At 39.9% G+C, this 20,188-nt stretch overlaps 1 protein-coding gene and 2 non-coding genes across 11 annotated transcripts in view; all 3 read right to left on the bottom strand.

Annotated features, from left to right (window-relative positions):
- LOC129527076 (uncharacterized) overlaps positions 1–20,188 on the bottom strand; it is a 94,581-nt gene that overhangs the window by 17,159 nt on the left and 57,234 nt on the right. The window contains exons 5-9 of one of the 9 annotated variants that reach the window (XR_010131135.1): positions 15,495–15,995; positions 15,365–15,409; positions 13,350–13,784; positions 6,518–7,018; positions 1,660–1,794 (exon numbers count right to left, since the gene is read on the bottom strand). Coding sequence is in view for 1 of the 9 variants with exons in the window: in XM_055363347.2 (XP_055219322.2) it covers positions 15,365–15,409 (45 nt within the window). In the remaining 8 variants the exon portion in view is untranslated. The other 8 variants (XR_010131136.1, XR_010131138.1, XR_008671946.2 and 5 more) reach the window with 8 other exon arrangements.
- LOC115930926 (small nucleolar RNA SNORD116) lies at positions 1,325–1,419 on the bottom strand. The gene has a single exon (XR_004067515.1). It is a non-coding gene; the product is annotated as a small nucleolar RNA SNORD116 (small nucleolar RNA).
- Positions 14,220–14,286, bottom strand: LOC115930978 (small nucleolar RNA SNORD109A). Its single transcript, XR_004067556.1, has one exon. It is a non-coding gene; the product is annotated as a small nucleolar RNA SNORD109A (small nucleolar RNA).

Raw genomic sequence — 20,188 nt, 5'->3', positions numbered from 1 at the left:
CCGCAATGCCTGAAAGTCGACACTACCTGAACACCACCACTGGGTCTACATGCATGCAGCTAGTGAGTGAGCTGCGAGCTCAGAACCACCCATCCTTTCCAACATTCCTAAGCTATCCGCATGCCCTTCAACATGGCATGGCTGTCCTGGCTGCGCTGAGACTTCAAACCGGTTAAGGGAGCCAAACAGTTCATCACCCCTAGGGTGTAGTGGAATCCAACACTTAAATATTGCCAACATGCAGAGGTGTGAGGCATCCCAAGTCAAAAGACTCTGTGGCAGCACCCCTGGGATTGCACCCATGTTGCCTGGAATGCACACAGACCTCCATGGATAGCCCCAAGTGTGACCAGTACCCACGGCAGAGACTTGGGCCAGAGCCAGGGTCAGGGCACATTCTCTCTGGACCTTCAGGACTGAAGCCGCTTTCCAAGCAGGAAAGAGGATCCAGAGCAGTATTTGCTCATACAAGCTGCAGCAGGTGGAGCCGCCCAACAATGGCGGGCCAAGAGACCATTTATAGGAAGATTTGCACAATGGAGGAGCCCATTACTCTCCTGGGAAGACTGGAAGTGACCCAGGGCCACGGGCACCAACTCGATCCTCGTGCTCCCCAGGACCTGGCCTCGAAGACCCCTGCTGGCCAACCTGTCTTCCACCAGAAAAATCCATGGGAAGCCCATCACCCCTGAATGACAGACCAAGCCTGCTAATGACACTCATGTCCATGGGATCCCTCTACCACCTTTTCCCTGGAGTACCTTCCTACCTAGGCCTCTGCCACTGCACCACAGGCATCTCACAGCTCAGGAGGCAAAGAAATCCCTTCCAGGAGGGCTCCTGGTGACCAATGCTGCAGGGTGGGCTGAAGAGGCTTTCACTGTCTGCCCCGACACCTATTGCTCTGCACTCTCCCCTAACACCTTGGCACTCCTCTGTTCTCAACTAATCAAAGATCAACACCAAGGTCTGCCTGAGGTCTGGGCCTTGGGCTCTCCTCCACATGAAAACAGACACCTGGTCTTCTGCACTGAGATGACCACTGTGAGGTCCGGGTCTTCCTTCTGGGAGCTTATCAGTAGCACACTCCCCTGTGCCGGCAACATTTCCACTTCCCCTAGGCCTGCTTCCACGGCCACCATGCCATCACAGAGCAGCCGAATCCCCCATCACTCTCCCACCCATGTACCTCACACAGAGGGAATGCTCCTAACGTGCCTGTAACATGAGACTTTTGTCTGTGGATGCCCTGGGTGGTGGAACCTATGGGAATCAGTGGAAGTTGTCCCTCAACTCCTACAGGCCCCAGAGGAAGCAACATGCTGGACCTCAGTTCCGATGAGAACGACGGTATGAGTTCTCACTCATTTTGTTCAGCTTTTCCAAGGAATGTTTTTATAGGGGACTCATCATCGATCCAAGCACATTTGACAAGGGGCAAGACGTTTGACACCACAGGCTGGGAAGGGGCGAGCCGATGACCTTAAAGACATTCAGCATGCTGGGGAAGCCAGAGCTGCACCACTGAGCAATGGGCACAGACCATCCACTCTAGGAGTGGAACTTGCCATATCATTCGCTGCTGAGAAACAGCTCCTTGAAGGTATAGGACATCCAAAAGCCACTCTCACTCAGCACGCGGGGCAGAGGAATGCTTACCGTCCTAAGTCATCCACCAGCATTGGGTGCACCATGGATGCCAGGCCACAGTGACTACAGGACTCTGCAGGGCCTCCATTGATCAGAAGAATCAACCATCTTCCTTGCCAGCAGGCGGCTGGCCTCCCATGACAACTTCTCCGGGGAATTGTAAAGAAATCAAATACACACTTGAGAAACAGGCCCAGGTCCATTGCTCACCACTTCCATGCCATTCTCTACTGCGGTTCAACCAGTGCACCTGCTTGTCCTTGGCCTCCATGATTGATCTCCATCTTTATGAATATACAATACCCATGCCATTCTGTGGATACCTAGGGAACATGTGTGGCCAGAACTACTGCACGCGCCCGTTTCTGCGTCTATTTGCTTTTTTCTGTGGGCTCCTGTGTGTGTGTGTGTGTATTTGTCATTTTCTGTCTGTGTGTTGTGTTTGTGAGTTTGCGTGTGTGTGTGTGTGTGTGTGTCCCTCCCTGGGGTGCGCATATGTTTCCGAACACTGCAAAGGGCCATGATGGTCTGCAGCCTCCAGGTCCGACCCTGTGGCAACCGGACAGCTCAAGAACAAGGTCTTCAATCAGTAGGATGTGAACTCTGACCTCAGGCCATGCAGACATAGGTCTGAGGTCCCTCCCCTAACAGCCACCACTCCTGGCGCGAGCACATGCTCTTCCTCATGGGGCTTCTGATGTCTGGAACTGACACTGTCTCTGGCCACTGTCCCAGGTGAGGTGTACCTAGCCGAAAACCAACCACAACCAGCACTGGAGAGCACCATCACAACAGCCAGCACATCAGTCTGGAACTCAGCATCAAGCCCAGAGACAGTCTTTCCCATGTAGCCAAAGGACCTCAAGACATGAGCTTCCTCCCCCTCCACTCAGTCCTGGTGCCTGCACCATGCCCTCAGGACATCCGAAGGTAATGTCTCCTTTTATTACAGGATGTCCTGCCTGATCCTACAAGGACCAAGCAGAAAGGACACATCACCTTCCATCACCCCTGCCTTGATCACATCCATAGGATTTTTATGCACTGACCTCCCAGGCACCATCCCATCCTGCAGCCAACTTGACAACACTATCACTGACCCCAGTGCCTTCAGGTCAACACGGCCTCAACACCACCACTGGGACTAATTAATATTGTCAAAATATCCATACTACCCAAAGTTATCTACTGATTCACTATAATTCCTATCAAAATCACAATCTCATTTTTCTAGAAATAGAGAAAAAAATCATACAATTTATCTGGATCCACAAAAGAACCAAAATAGCTAAATCAATATTCAGCATGAAACACAAAGGTGGAGGCACTTCTTGATTTCCAAGTATATAACAAAGCTATAATAATTCAAAATACTAGAATACTGGCAAAAAACAGACATAATCTAATGGAAAAGAATGAAGAATGCAGAAATAAATCCACGTACTCTACTCAATTTATCTTTGACGTGGGTGCTCAGAGCACAGTTTATCTAACTAACCATATTTGGCATACTGGATATCTGTAAATTAAAAAAAAAAAGTAAACTGAATCCTTACCTTACAACATACACAAAAATCAACTCAAAATAAATTAAGTACTTAAAGATACATCTTGACATTGTAAAACTAGAAGAAAACACATGGAAACCCTTCTTGTTTTTGTCAATAAGTTTTTGAATGTGACACTAAAAGTACAACCAACAAAAGCAAAAACAGACAAGCAAGACTACATCAAACCTAAAACGTTTGTACATGAAGGAAAACAATCAACAGAATGAAAGAGGAAACGTACAAAATGAGAGAAATATTTACATATCATATATCATAAGGCTTTCACATGCAGGATGGGCATGGTAACTCATGCCTGTAATGTCAACACTTTGAGAGGCCACGGTTTGAAGATTCCTTGAGCCTACGAGTTTGAAACCAGCCTGTGCAACACAGTGAGACCCCCATATCTACCAAAAAATAAAAATTAAAAAACAATTAGATAGATGTGTTGGCATTTGCCTGTGGTCCCAAGAGCATGAGGTGGGAGGCTCTCTGGCACCTGGAAAGTTGAGGCTGCAGTGAGCCATGATTTTGGCAATGCTCTCCATGCTGAGCAACACAGCACGAACGAAGGAAGGATGTGGATGTGATCAAGGAAGGGAGGAAGGGAGAAAGGGAGGGAGGGAGGGAGGGAGGGAGGGAGGGAGGGAGGGAGGGAGGAAGGGAGAAAAGGAGGGAGGGAGGGAGGGAGGGAGACAGGGAGACAGGGAGGGAGACATGGAGGGAGACAGGGAGGGAGGGAGGGAAGGAAGGAAGAAAGGAAGAAAGGAAGGAAGGAAGGAAGGAAGGAAGGACGGAAGGAGGGAAGAGAGGAGGGAGAGAGGGAGGGAGAGAGCGAGGGAGGGAGGGAACAAACTCAGATAACAACAAAAAATCCTAATTTTAAAAAAGGGGTAAAGTAATTGAATAGATTTTTTTCCAAAGAAGATAAACAAATGGACAACAGGTATATGAAAACATGCTCAGTATCACTAATTACTAAACAAATGCAAATCAAACCCATGAGGTATCACCTCACATCTATTAGAAGATACAATTGAAAAACAACGGGCCAGGCGTGGTGGCTCAGGCCTATAATCCCAGCACTTTGGGAGGCCAAGGCAGGTGGATCACCTGAGGTCAGGAGTTCAAGACCAGCCTGGCCAACATGGTGAAACCCTGTCTCTACTAAAAATATAAAAATTAGCTGGGCATGGTGGCAGGCACCTGTAATCCCAGCTACTCGGGGAGACTGAGGCAGGAGAACTGCTTGAACTCAGGAGGTGGAGGTTGCAGTGAACCAAGACAGTGCCATTGCACTCCAGCCTGGGCAACAAGAGTGAAATAAAAAACAGCAGGTGTTGGTGACAATGTGGAGAAACTGGAACCTTTGCATGCTGTTGATGGGAACATAAAATGGTACAGCCATTGTGGAAAAATGTATGGAGGTTCCTGAAAAATTAACAATAGAATTACCATATGATCCAGGAATCCCACTTTTGGGTATATATCCAAAGTAATTCAAAGCAAGATCTCAAAGATACATCTGCATATCCATATTCACTGTAGCATTATTCATAATGCCCAAGCGGCAGAAGCAACCCAAATGCCCAAAGCAGATATATAAGGAAAATGTGATACATCCACAAAATAGAATTTTATTTTCTTAAAGAAGGCATTTTCTAGGTATAGAACCATATCATTGGCGAACAGAGATCATTGACAAACTATGCATTTGACAGAAGCCTAATATCCTGAATCTATAGGGCACTTAAATAAATCAACAAGCAAAAATCAACCCCATTAAGAGGCACTTTTCAAAAGAAGATATAGAATGGTCAACAAACATATGAAAAAATGCTCTTAGTATCACTAATCATCAGAGAAATTCAAATCAAAACCACAGTAAGGGCCCGATGCGGCGGCTCATGCCTGTAATCCCAGCAGTGGGAGGCCACGGTGGTGGATCACTCGAGGTCACGAGTTCGAGACCAGCCTGGCCAACATGGTGAAACCCCATCTGTACTAAAAATACAAAAAGTAGCCAGGCATAGTGGCACATGCCTGCAGTCCCAGCTACTTGGGACTCTAAGGCAGAAGAATCGCTTGAACCCGGGAGGCATAGGCTGCAGTGAGCAGAGCTCACACCACTGCACTCCACCCTGGGCGACTCTGTCTCGAAAAACAAACGACGACGACAACAAAAAAAACCCACAATAAGATAGTATCTCACGTCAGAATGGCTATTATTAAAAGCAAAAAAGAGAAAGATCCTGACAAGCCTGAAGAAAAAGGGGAATGTTTAAACACTGTTGGTGGGAATGTAAATTAGTCCGGTCACTGAGGAAAACAGTCTGAGAATTTCTCAAATAACTTAAAACAGAGCTACAGTTTCACCTAACAATCCCATATCTGGTATATACCCAAAAGAAAATAAATCATTCTACCAAAAGACACATGCACTTCTATGTTCATCACTGTGGTATTCACAAGAGCAAAGACATACAATCAACCCAGGTACCTAGGACTGGTTGTATTAGTCAGGGTTCCCCAGAGGGACAGGACTAATAGGATAGATGTATATATAAAGGGGAGTTTATTAAGGAGAATGGACTCACACAATCACAAGGTGAAGTCCCATAATAGTTCCTCTGCAAGCTGAGGAGCAAGGAAGCTAGTGTGAGTCCCAAAACCTCAAAAGTCGGGAAGCCAACAGTGTGGGCTGAAGGCCTGAGAGCCCCTTGCAAACAACTGGTGTAAGTCCAAGAGTACAAAAGCTTGAAGTCCAATGTTCGAGGGCAGGAAGCATCTAGCATGGGTGAAAGATGAAGGCTGGAAGACTCAGACAGTCTAGTCCTTCTATATTCTTCTGCTTGCTTTATTCTACCAGCAGCTGATGAGACTGTGCAGCTGATTAGATTGTGCCCACCCAGACTGAGGGTGAATCTGTCTCTCCCAATTCATTGACTCAAATTTTAATCTCCTTTGGCAACACCTTCACAGAGACACATCCAGGAACAATACTGTGCATCCCTCAATCCAATCAAGTTGATGCTCAATATTAACTATCACACTGGTAGACTGGACATAGAAAATATGGAGCATTTTCACCTTGGAATACTATGTAGCCATGAAAAAAGAATGAAATCATGTTCTTTACAGCAACATGAATAGAGCTGGAGGCCATAATCCTAAGCACATTGATGCAGGAACAGTAAACTAAATACCATACATTCTCTCTTATAAGTGGGAGCACACATGGACATAAATATGGGAACAAGAGACACTGCGGAATACCAGAGGGTGTCATGTGGGTGGTGGATTTAAAAACTACCTACAGGCTAGGTGTGGTGGGCTCACACCTGTAATCCCAGCATTTCGGGAGGCCAAGGCGGGTGAATCACTTCAGGCAGGGAGTTCAAGACCAGTCTGGCCAACATGGTGACACCCCATCTCTACAAAAAAGCAAAAACAAAAATCAACCAGGTGTGATAATGCACACCTCTAATCCCAGCTACTTGGGAGGCTGAGGCACGAGAATCGTTTGAATCTGGGAGCTGCAGGTTGCAGTGAGTAAAGATTATGCCACTGCACTCCAGCCTGGGGAACAGACTTAGACTCTGTCTCAAAAAAACAAAGAAAAAAAACCTACCTATCAAGTTGTATGTTCACACATTATTCCCATGTAACAAATCTGTGTATGTACCCCCTGAATCCAAAATAAAAGTTGAAATTTTAAAAAGAAATAAATTGAATTTAAATTTACCTTTGCTACTAGATACAGAATTGTTGTTCTTTGTCCTTTCCAAGAAGACAACATAAATAAAATGGAAATTGGCCTATAAAATAGGAGTAAAGCAGGGAATTATATAATGATAAAAAAGCCAATTCCTTTTTTTTTTTTTTTTTTGAGATGGAGTCTCACTCTGTCACACAGGCTGGAGCACAGCAGCATGATCTTGGCTCACTGCAACTCCACCTCCTGGGTTCATTTGATTCTTATGCCTCAGCCACCCAAGTAGCTGGCATTACAGGTGTGCACCATGAGGCCTGGCTAATTTTTGTATTTTTAGTAGAGACAGGGTTTCACCATGTTAGATAGGCTGGTCTCGAACTGCTGGCCTCAAGAGATCCACCTGCCTCAGCTTCCCAAAGTGCTGGGATTACAGACATGAGCCACTGTGCCTGGCCCCAATTCTTGAAGAAGAAATAATTATCTTTAACAGAACAGCATCAAAATATCTGAGTGGAAAACTGATAGAACTATAAGGAAAAATAGGTACGTCCACCATTATGATTTGAGAGCTCCATAGCCTTTTTTGAGTCCCAAAAATAGATGAGTGGCAATAGATGAAGCAGTCAGAAAATTAGTAAGGGGATAGTTAACTTGAATAGCACTATCAGTTAAATTAATTTGACATTTTCAGAATAGTCCATCCATCAACAACAGAATACACGTTACCCTCAAGCTCACCATGAAATATTGCCAAGAAAGATCACGTTCTGGGCCATAAGACACACACTAACAAATTTAAAAGAACAGAAAAAATATAAAATATGCTCTCAGTTCACGATGGAATAAAACTAGACTAGAAATCTATAATTGAAAACAAGCTGGAAAACACCAAATAGTTGGAGATTTAACAACTCACAGCTAATACACAGTTTAAAGAGATTATCTCAAGACAAATGAAGAAATAAATTTAAATAATGAGAGTGAAAAAAAAACTTACCAAAATTGGGATGCAGCAAAAGTAGTGCTTAAATGAAAATTTGTAGCATTAAATGTATACATTAGAAAATAAGATCTAAGTTGGCCAGGCGTGGTGGCTCACGCCTGTAATCTCAGCACTTTGGGAGACCAAGGTGGGCAGATCACAAGGTCAGGAGTTCAAGATCAGCCTAGACAATATGGTGAAACCCCATCTCTACTGAAAACACAAAAATTAGCCGGGTGTGGTGGCATGTGCCTGCAGTCCCAGCTACTCAGGAAGCTGAAAAGACTCGCTTGAACCCGGGAGATGGAGGTTGCAGTGAGCCAAGGTCATCTCACTGCACTCCAGCCTGGGCGACAGAGCGAGACTCCATCTCAAAAAAAAAAAAAAAAAAAAGAAAAGAAGATCTAAGTCAATAATATAAGTTTCCACATTAGACAACCAGAGAAAGAAGAAAAAAAATTAAGCAAAGAAGAGAAAATAAATCATAAAATTAAAGCACAATCAAATAAAATTAACAGCCACAAAATAATAGAGAAACTCAATGAAACCAAAAGCATGTTATTTAAAAAGATCAATGAAACTAATAAAAGTATAAGCAGGCAAATCAAGAATAAGAGGGAGAAGGGCAGGTGCGGTGCCTCACGCCTGTAATCCCAGCACTTTGGGAGGCCAAGGCAGGCAGATCACTTGAGGCCAGGAGTTCAAGACCAGCCTGGCCAACACAGGGAAACCCCGTCTCTACTAAAAATACAAAAAAAAAAATTAGCCAGGCAGAGTGGCACATGCCTGTAATCCCAGCTACTCGGGAAGCTGAGGCAGGATAATCGCTTGAGCTCAGGAGGCAGAGGCTGCACTGAGCCAAGCCAAGATCACGCCATTGCACTCCAGCCTAGGTGACAGAGCAAGACCCTATCTCAAAATAAATAAATAAATAAATAAATAAATAAATAAATAAATAAATAAATAAATAAGAGAAGACACAGATTTACAGTAACACAAATGGAAGAGGGCTCACTGATACTGATCACCTGGAAACTAAAAAGACAATAGAGAAATACCATGAAAAACTCTACAATCACAAATTTGGTAACTTTAGTGAAATAGACCAGTTTCTTGAAAACCACTGTAGTGAGTTCAACAGTGACTCCACCTCCACTGAATAAAAAAATACATCAAACTGGGCATGGTGGCTCACACCTGTAATTCCAGCACTTTGGGAAGTGGAGGCGGGCAGATCACTTGAGGTTAAGAGTTCAAGACCAGCCTGGCCAACATGGCGAAACCCCATCTCTACCAAAAATACAAAAAATTAGCTGGGTGTGGTGGCATGAGCCTGTAATACCAGCTACTCGGGAGGCTGAGGCAGGAGAATCGCTTGAACCTGGAAGCGGGAGGTTGCGGTGAGCCAAGATCATGCCACTGCACTCCAGCCTGGATAAAAGAGCAAGACTCTGTTTTAAAAAATGAAAGATATGAGGTGGAAGAATTGCTTGAATACAAGAGTTTCCACATGGAAACTACAAATGTCAGTTTATTTGGAAAGTGAGTCTTTACAAACCTAACTTAATTAAGGATGTCGAGATGAGATCATCTTGGAATTGGGGGAGGGGGGATGGGCCCTAAACACAATGACAAAGTGTCTTTAAACAAGGAAGGAAGAAGATATGGAGATACAGAAGATATAGAATCAACCTAAATGCTCAACAGTGATAGACTGGATTAAAAAATATGGTACTTATAACCAAGGAATACTACGTAACCATAAATAGGAATAAGATCATGTCCTTTGCAGAAACATAAATGGAGCTGGAGGCCATTATCCTAAGGGAACTAAAAAAGGAACAGAAAATCCAATACTGTAGGTTCTCAATTATAAGTGGGAGCTAAACATTGAGTTCACATAGACACAAAGAAGAAAACAACAAGCACTGGGGATTACTTGAAGGTAGAAGGTGGGAGGAGAGTGAGGATCAAAAAACTACCTATCAGGTACTATGCTTATTACCTGGGTAATGAAATAATCCGTACACCAAACCAACATGACTCACAATCTACCTATATAACAAACTTGCACATGTACTCCTAAACCTAAAATTAAAAATTTTTAAAAATGTATCAATTACTAGACAATAAAGATACAGAGAAATAAATAATAAAAATTCACTAGAAAAATTTAATCACACTATTTGAGCTAGCAGGAAAAGGTAATCGAATTTGAATACAGGACAGTTGAGGAGATCCATTCTGTGAAGCAGAAAGAAAAAAGAAAAACAGCTTCAGAGAACTGAGGAACACAGCATATCAACATGTTCATAAAAGTCACAGTAGAAGGGCAGAAACAGTTTGAAGAACAAACGCCTAAAATTTCCTTAATGTAAGGGAAAAACATACATGTACATATAAAATGAGTCAAATGAACTTGACTCACTCAAGTGAGATACACATAAAGACATGGAGACGTCATAGTAAAAATTTCAAAAGCCACAGTCTTCAAAATATGAGGAGAAAAACAAACCCATCAGGTACAAGGAATCCTCAATGAGACTAACAGCTGATTTCTCATTAGAAACTCTTGAAGCCATAAAACAGTAAGATAACATATTCAAACTATTTTAAAGAAAAAGAAGACTGTCTACCCATAAATCTTGAAACAGCAAAATTACTCTTCAAAAATAAAAAAGAAATGACATTCTAAATCAACAAAAGCTGAATTTGTCAAAATACCTATCCTACCAGAAAAATTAAATGGAGACTTCAGCCTTAAGTGAAATAGCACTAGACATTAACTTTGATCCATATGAAGAAATGCACAGGACCAGTAAAATAATTATTAGGCAAATATAAAAGATGGTATAAATGTTTGAATGACAATAATATACAAAAGGAAGGGTGAGAAAACAGAGCTATATTGAAAAATAGTTTCTGTGTACTATTAAAATTAACTATTAAATCTAAGCTATGTTATAAATTAACAAATTAACTATAATCTCAAAGGCAACCACTAATAAGTAAACACAAAAAATTAAAAAGAAAATTAAAGCAGTACACTATTAAATATTTATTTAACATAAAGAACAACGATAATAAGAAAAACAAAACAGATATATGCCATAAAAGAAAATAGAAAATGGCAGAGGTGAATTTTACCTTATCAGTAATTACATTAAATATTTATGAAGTAAACTCTCCACTTAAAAGGCAGAGATGTATTTTTTTTAAAAAACACATGATACAACTATATGCTCTCTACAAAAGATACACTTTAGATTCAAGGACAAAAAATAGGTAGAAAATAACCATCCTCGGCAACATACCAAGATTTCATCTCTACAAGAAAAAAAACACAAAAAAATTAGCCAGGTGTGGTGGTGTTGGCCTGTAGTTTCAGCTACTCAGGAGGCTGAGGTGGAAGAATTGCTTGAATACAAGAGTTTCAGGTTGCAGTGAGCTATGATCATGCCATTGCGCTACAGCATGGGTGAGAGAGTGAGATCCTGTCTCAAAGATATTTTGTTTTAATTAAAAATAGGTAGACAGTAAAATAACGAAAGGAAAAGATAAACTGCATACAGTAACCAAAGAGAGTTTAGGGGCTATAAGTCAGACAAAAACTACAATTATCAGGCTAAATAAATTTCAAGATAAAAATTGTTGGTAGAGGGCCAGGCACGGTGGCTCACGCCTGTAATCCCAGCACTTTGGGAGGCCGAGGTGGGTGGATCACGAGGTCAGGAGATGGAGACCATCCTGGCTAACATGGTGAAACCCCGTCTCTACAAAAAATACAAAAAATTAGCCAGGCGTGGTGACAGGTGCCTGTAATCCCAGCTACTCGGGAGGCTGAGGCAGGAGAATGGTGTGAACCCAGGAGGCGGAGCTTGTGGTGAGCAGAGATGGCGCCATTGCACTCCAGCCTGGGCGACAGAGCGAGACTCCATCTCAAAAAAAAAAAAAAATTGTTGGTAGAGACAAAGAAGGACATTTCATGAAGATTAAACTGTCAATCCATCAGGAAGATATAACAATAATAAAGATACGTGCATCTAACAACGTAACCCCCAAATTAAATTTTAAAAATGACAGAATGGAAGGCAAAATAAACATTATAATAATTGAAAATTTCAATACCTCACTTTCAATGATGAACATAACAATGAGACAGAAGACAAACAACACTATAAAGCAGTTACATAACATGCATCTATGGAACAATCTAACCAGTAGAAAATACATTATTTTCAAGTTAACATGGAACAGTGTGCAGGGTAGGTATTAGACCACACACTGGTATCAACAAATCTGAAAATCAGAAAAGTATGGTGTCCAACCACAATAGAATCATATCAGAAATAAAGGAAAAAAATCGGGGGGAATTCACAATATACAGAAATTAACACATTACTAAGAATCCTTGGGAGTTCTTGGGAGAAATAAGAAAATTTATAAAATAGTTTGAAATCAAAGGAAACAAAACACAACAAAAGAAAATATATATGTAGCTAAAAGAGTTCTTTGGGAAATTTATAGCTGTAAATGTCCATATTAAAAAAAAAGGAAAATCTCAAATCAATAATCTAAACTTTTACCTTAAGAAAACAGAAAAACAAAGCAAAGCTAAATCAAGTAGAATAAAAGATATAAGAATAAAATGCCAATAAATAAAAAATACAGAATAAAAATAAAAATATCAAAAGCTGGTTCACTGAAATTTTTTGTTTGTTTAGTGACAGGCCAGGTGTGGTGGTGTGTTCCTATACTCCCACCTACTCAAGACACAGAGGTAGCAGGATTGCTTAGGCTCAGAAGTTCAAGGCCAGCATAAACAACACAGTAAGACTCTGTCTCTTAAAAAACTGACATAACTATATCTACACTACTGAAAACAGAAGACCCAATTTTCATAAAATCTGGGATGAAAATCAGACTAACACCCTTATATAAACAAGTTATGTCAACAAATTAGATGACCTAGATTAAATAGGCACATTCCTAGAAATATATAAATTACAGGAACTGTCACAAGAAGGAAAAACAGAAAATTGAAGTCACCTTTAACAAGAGATTGAATTAGCTACTCAAGTTTCCACAAATAAAATTCCACACAAATGATTTCTCTGATGAATTCTACCAAATCATTAAAGAAATAACATCAACCCTTTACAACTCTTCCAAAAAACAGGAGAGCAGAAAACATTTCCCAACTTATTCCATGAGTCTACTATTACCCTAATTTTTATCAAAACCAAAGACATCATCAAAAAAGTGAATCACAGACCAATATCCCTAATGATGCCAGGCATGGTGGCTCCTGCCTGTAATCCTAGCACTTTGGGAAGCCAAAACAAGAGGATTGCTTGAGCCCAGTAGTTCAAGACCAGCCTTAGCAACACAGTAAGATCCTATCTTCACAAAATAAAAAATTTAAAAATTAGTTATGTGTGGTAACACATACCTGTATTCCTAGATACTTGGGAGGCTGAGGGTGGAGGATCACTTGAGCCCAGGAGTTAAGGGCTACAGGGTGAAGAGCTGAAGTGAGCTATGACTGGGCCAATGTACTCCAGCCTGGGTGACAGAGAGAGACTTTGTCTTCCCAAATAAATAAATGAATAAATAAAATAAATTGGGCAAAATTCTACATTTGTCGTTTCATGCAAAATTCAAATAGAATAAAAATGTAAAGGACAATGATTCAGAAATGAAGGTGGAGAGACTCACCAAAGTAAAATATACAGTATTTAGATATTATCCATTAAGCCACTAAAAAAATCAACAAAAAGACCTCAGGATGTGGCATGGAACGCATGACGTATATGAATTCCAAAGGATGTTGGTTTAACTACTCACCCCTATTTTCTGAAGTGGAGGACCTCATTCCAGCCCTCCTCTACCTCAGCAAAACAAAATAGAAGAAAAAGAAATGGTCTCAGAAAATACTCAACAGTAAAAATAACAAAGCACTAAAATTGGTTCCTTTGTCAATATTTAATATAGGCATGCAGTGTTCCATGCCTTCACTATACATCACAGTTCCTTGACCTTTCTTGACTGAAACTTTTTCATTTTTTCATTTGTTAATCAAGAACATATTTCCCATATATGTATCTATCTACAATTCTCTGCTCAAAATGAACAAAATAAAGTGAGTCTTGGGTCACTAACCATACTAAAGTGCATACTGACTCATAAGACAGGATGCTAATGCCCTCTTCGGAGAGATAGAAAAGGCACGCTCACAGAGGTACTATGTTGTCACTGAGGGATCCCCAAATAGAGCCAGGCTCTGAGAGTCTTATTTGTCCTATTGGAGGGCCGCACATCTGGACCTCAGATTGACATCTGGAATGAGTCCCTCAGCATCCTCAGACAATTATTCTCATCATCGATCCAAACAAGCACCCTCCCAACAAATAAGCATTTCCACAGCCAGGCTTATTTTCTGCATGGTTATCTAATCCATCATCAGTGAGAACAGTAAATGTACAGTAGGCATTTGTTTAGTATCTGAATAATGGAACTCTCATATACATAGCATGAAAAAACATATGACTGAATTGTTGTAATAAAATTAGATTAAAATCTATTGGGAATTTTTTTTTTTTGAGACAGAGTTTTGCTCTTGTTGTCCAGGCTGGAGTGCAATGGCACGATTTCAGCTCACTGCAACCTCTGCCTCCCGGGTTCAAGTGATTCTCCTGCCTCAGCCTCCTGAGTAGCTGGGATTACAGGCATGTGCCACCACACCTGGCTAATTTTGTATTATTAGTAGAGACAGGGTTTCTCCATGTTGGTCAGGCTGGTCTCAAACGCCTGCCTCAGCTTCCCAAAGTGCTGGGATTACAGGCATGAGCCAAGGCGCCCGGCCAGGGAAAAAATTTTTAAGTCCAATTAAGACCAATTAAATGAACTAAAACTTTTAGGAGTAGGCGAGGCAGCAATATCAATATATACTGTGACTACATGACAAATATAAGTAGAAACATCTGTGTTCAGAATGTGCCAGATAAAATTTTTTAAATAAATATTTAAGCCAGGCATGGCAGCACATGCCTGTAGTCCCAGCTACTCAGGAGGTTGAGGCAAGATGATTGCTTGAGCCCAGGAGTTCAAGGGCAGCCTGGGCAACACAGCATGACCCCATCTCTAGTCTTTAAAAAATAAATATTTAATACGCTGAATTTCACTAAAAGATTATTTTCATCCAACAAAAAATGGTGAGAAAAGGAAATATATCAATACTTCCCCCGATTTATTCAGGTTACTACAAAAAAAATCCCTTTTTAAAAAAAGGGAAAAAATAATGAGATTCCTTGAACAAAGTAGCGATACTCACATAGCAAAAAAAATCTATTATAAAAATATTCTCCTTTGAGCCTCTAAAATCATGAACTCTCAGATCCTGAAATTCTGACATCACTGGCCACAACACACACAAACAATTTCAAAATCACCACAGTAGCTGCTCACCTCTCTTCCTTGAAATTCTGTAACATCTTCTAGACCTGCAGCAAACTATTAAAAACAAAGTAAATCAGATTAGACAATATACAAAATTCACTAAAAAATAAGATACAAACATTGTTTCTGTAATAATTACCACAGAGCAATCTTTGCACAAGTCACAGATCTTTGGTCCTTTGTCACCTTTGTCATTTATTCATTTGTTTCCTCCTCCAATTCCTCTTTATTTTTGAGATGGAGTCTTGCACTGTCGCCCAGGCTGGAGTGCAGTGATGCAATCTCGGCTCATTGCAGCCTCCCTGTCTCTGATTCAAGCGATTCTCCTGCCTAAGCCTTCGAGTAGCTGGGACTACAGGCACGTGCCACCACGCCTGGCTAATTTTTGTATTTTTAGTAGAGATGGGGTTTCGTCATGTTGGCCAGGCTGTTCTTGAACTACTGGCCTCAAGTGATCCGCCCACCTCAGCCTCCCAAAGTGCTGGGATTACAGGCATGAGCCACCCGACGCTGCTAAAATTCTTCTTTCTTTAAATAGTAAAAATCGGCCAGGCACAGTGGCTCACGGCTGTGAGCAATTTTCTCTTTGAATCAGATTCTGAAGTTGTATTCCGCCAAATAAAGACTTTTTGAAAACGCCCTGTGGTGGGTAAAATTAAATACACATAATAGGGGTGTTGTGAAACCAATATTGTAGAAGAGATAAAAACTTTAGGAATCTACTTCAATAGTACAGTAGATATCTCTCTCTCTCTCTCTCTCTCTCTCTCTCTCTCTGTATGTGTATATATATATATATATATATACATATATATATAAAATCTTTGAGATCTATTTCAAGAAGTTACATAGAAATTAAAGACAGAACAGAAAAAATAAATGAAAAATTTCATAAAATAATTGGAAATCATAGAAAAGAACAAAATGTAATAGGGCACTTCCATTGTAAGACCTAAGAGAAGTAAGATGGAGTAAGCATAGTCCATCTTTACACAATCAAAGAATTAAGAATCTCAGGAGGGATGCACTGATACGGTGGCAGAGAACTTGGAGGGCTAAATGTTTGAAGGTGAATTGGGGAACTCAAAGTGCCATAAAACACCAGTGAGTTTCATGTATTTTCCTTTTCTCTAATATCCCAGCCTGAATTCAGTATTGGAGAGTTCCTGAAAAATAAAACATAAAACTGCTTGTTGAGTACAAAAACCAATACCTAACTTCTTTTTTTTTTTTTTTTTTTTTTGGTTGAAACAGAGTCTCACTCTGTCACCCAGGCTGGAGTACAGTGGCACAATCTCAGCTCACTGCAAGCTCCGCCTCCCAGGTTCAAGCGATTCTCCTGCCTCAGCCTCCCTCAGCTGGGACTACAGGCGCTCATCACCACACCCAGCTAATTTTTTGTATTTTCAGTAAAGACGGGGTTTCATCGTGTTAGCCAGGATGGTCTCGATCTCCTGACCTCGTGATCCACCTGCCTCGGCCTCCCAAAGTGCTGGGATTACAGGCATGAGCCACCACGCCCCGCCACCAAGATCTAACTTCTATACTTACTATTTCAATGTAACTTTTTTTTTTTACAATAAGAATAGTTCACATCAATATTCAACAGAATATTCATTTTGCATAGACTATTATCTGCCTTCAAATGTAACAAAAATTATCTTCAACATCACTTACAGACAGGTCCTCAAAATGTCAAATAAACACAGTTACTATATTCTCATGTATAACAGAATTGAAAACATAAACACACAAAAACCTCCACATAAATATTCCTGGCGGGATTAGTCATAATAGCCAAAAACTGGTGAGTGGATGAGCAAAATGTGATATATTTATACAATAGAATATCACTCCTCCATCAAAAAAAATGGAGATCTGATATATGCTGCAACATGGCCAAACCTTGAAAACATTAGGCTAAGTGAAAAAAATTCTGGGTAAAAAGGCTTCCTTCTAATATAAATGCTACAAATGCAGGTATCTACAAGGCCTGCTGGTATTATAGTACTCATCCATTTATTCCACATTTTCATGTTTCCTGAGCATTTATGTATGCTTGAAGCCATATGCCCAAACCATTTCTTTTTGACATGTTCTTTTGCATTATTTTCATCAACTACTTTCAGACCTGCTGAACAGATACAAGACTATCCATAATTCCTGGATAATTTCCACCTGGATTTCCTATTTGCTAACATCTTACAACATGTTTCATTTTTTTTTGAAACATGTATATTATTTTATCCAAATGCTTGGAAAATTACAGCTATGACATTATCCCTTTATCCTTTAAATTGTTTTAATTTCTTAAAAACAAGAATTTTCTGTTATATAACCTCAGGCAATTATATAACTTAGGCAATTAATACTCACATAACACTATAATCTACTTGAGGGACTGTCTTCAAATTTTGCCAACCTTCCTTATCCTTTTATAGACATCCTGAACCAATGTGATATTCCATTCTCATGTCTATATAGTCTCAAATAATCTGGACCATTTCCTCAGTGAAATTAGTATGTTTGAATACTAAAAGCAGAATATCAGCCAATTTGAGACTGATGTTTCCTCATGGGTAGACTCAGGTTTCTGCAGTTTAGTCAGTAATACTACAGAAATGAGACTGTGTTCTTCTCAGTGCATCCTATCAGCACTGCCTGATGTTCCCACTACTGTGGTATTAACTTTCACCTCTTTAATTCAGGTGCTGTCAACCATGCTCTCCTTCAGGAAGCTACTACTTTCCCTTTGTAACTGATAAGGACACTAAATGTCCTGTTTCTCTTAAAATTTTCTCCAAGTTTTAGCATCATTTGATGATTCCTGGCTGAAACAATTATGATTATTTCCAAATACTGATTTTCCAAATCTTGTCATTTCTTTATTAACGCTACCTATTGTACAGAAGAGCTTTACCGTCAACCCTGCCTAAGCATTCATTCATATTAATAATATTTTAAACATCTTACTACCATTGATTAGGTCTCTCATCCTTCAGGAAACTGTGTCCAAATATTCCAAAGTGGTGTCCGACAAAACCAGAGGTTGTTCACTGCTCAGTATCCAGTGGTATCCTATTTGAGGGATGCAGCTTTCCCCATCTCTGCTTTCTCCTTCTGTACTTTTTCTTCTTCAGCATTCTCAACATGTCAGAGACCCAGCTGCAAGAATCTCATATAGCCAATTTCCAACCCCCCAAACACCAGAATATACAAAGTTAGAATGGCACTGTGCATTCCTTACATGACAAATAGTCAAAATTCTAAAAATATTTCAATAACTGCCATAGCAAAGCAAAATTTATGTCACAATCCCCCAGCTACTAGCTGAGAACTGCTAAGGGACTGCATTCACAAGACACAAAGTGCCGTCTTTAGAAAAGGGTTAGAATGAATGAAGAAAATGGAAGAGAACTGATTATAGATTTTGTAGAATGGGGGAGATTTTGTAGAATCCAGACCATATGATCATAAATTACACTGGAAAAATATTCCAACAAGAGGTTATGCCCTTCAAATCTAGATCAGTTGGCAATTGCTTCTTCACTCAGATATTACCATGGACCTTTTCCCTGCTATTGGCAGTATTTAAGTCATCATATTACCTGTCACCAGCTCTATTCCAAAGTTAGCTTCTTCCATTTAGTGATCCTCTTTCTACTGGCCATTTCTCTTTGGACTTTCATCTGTGCCTCCATGATGTCTCAGAGCTTTGTGTATAATATGGTCTCTGTCCGGGAACATGTTGTTCCACATCCTGAGCAAAGGCACCCCATATTTCTAGAAGTAACTCCTTAAAGGTTTATACTGTAAGAATTTCCAAAAGACAATTTCCTATTCATGTTTTTCTCCTGTTCCTACAATATACCAACACTTACACTTTCTGTCCTGAGAAGCTGCACTTAATAATTATCATGTTTCTGGCCTTAAAGACAAAAGAAGAATGAATATGACTTCTGAAATGTGGGTTCTTTCAGAAAACATGATTTTGCTCAATGGGTTTAATAAATCATAAGTATTTTTAATTATTATTATCCAAAGGTTGTGACATCCTAGGATAGGTTTATTTAACTTCTATTTAATAGAATGAATTACAAAATTCAAACTCAACCTCAATTTACTTATCTTTTAAAAAGACAAATTCGTTATTCCATCTGTTACTATAAGCATTATAATTCATGTAAAGTGTTGATCTCCCCATCTGTACATGTGATAAAAATTCAACAAATGCTATAGTTAATTGAAATACATGTATGTATTCAAAACACACACACACACACACAAATGCAACAATAAAATAATGACCAGAACTCGCTGTATTTTGTGAGTATTCTTCCTATAAGAGTGGTTTTATTGACCGTATCATAACAAGCACATACATTTATCATTTCATATGAGTGAAATAACAATGTTGAACACAGTTGGTACTCAATAACTGGTAAACAAACTGCTAAAGTTGCTGGATTTTTGTATCAATTAATTTGAACATGCATCACGGTATTCATAACTGAATATAATTCAATTGGTTAAATGTGCCATCACTAATTTTCCTAACATTATGATTTGACAAAAATGTTATTTACTATTTTACAATTATAATTAATACTACATTGAGTACCCTTAAGGTTACATGCATCTTTGAACACCTCCTATTATATCCTTATAGATAAATATCTAAAACTAAAATTGTTGGTCAAAAGTGCTAATCTCCATCTTACATATATTTTCTACTACCTTCCTGAAAGATTTTAACACATCAGGAGTTGTAAATTCTCCCCACCTTGTTAACACATATAATCTGTTAATCTGATAGGTGAAAAAAGGCAAATA

Source organism: Gorilla gorilla, chromosome 16 (assembly GCF_029281585.2).
Source record: "Gorilla gorilla gorilla isolate KB3781 chromosome 16, NHGRI_mGorGor1-v2.1_pri, whole genome shotgun sequence".
In the NCBI taxonomy this organism is placed as follows: Eukaryota; Metazoa; Chordata; class Mammalia; order Primates; family Hominidae; genus Gorilla; species Gorilla gorilla.
The sequence above is the reverse complement of the archived record's forward strand: the minus strand, read 5'-3'. Positions and strand labels throughout refer to the sequence as shown.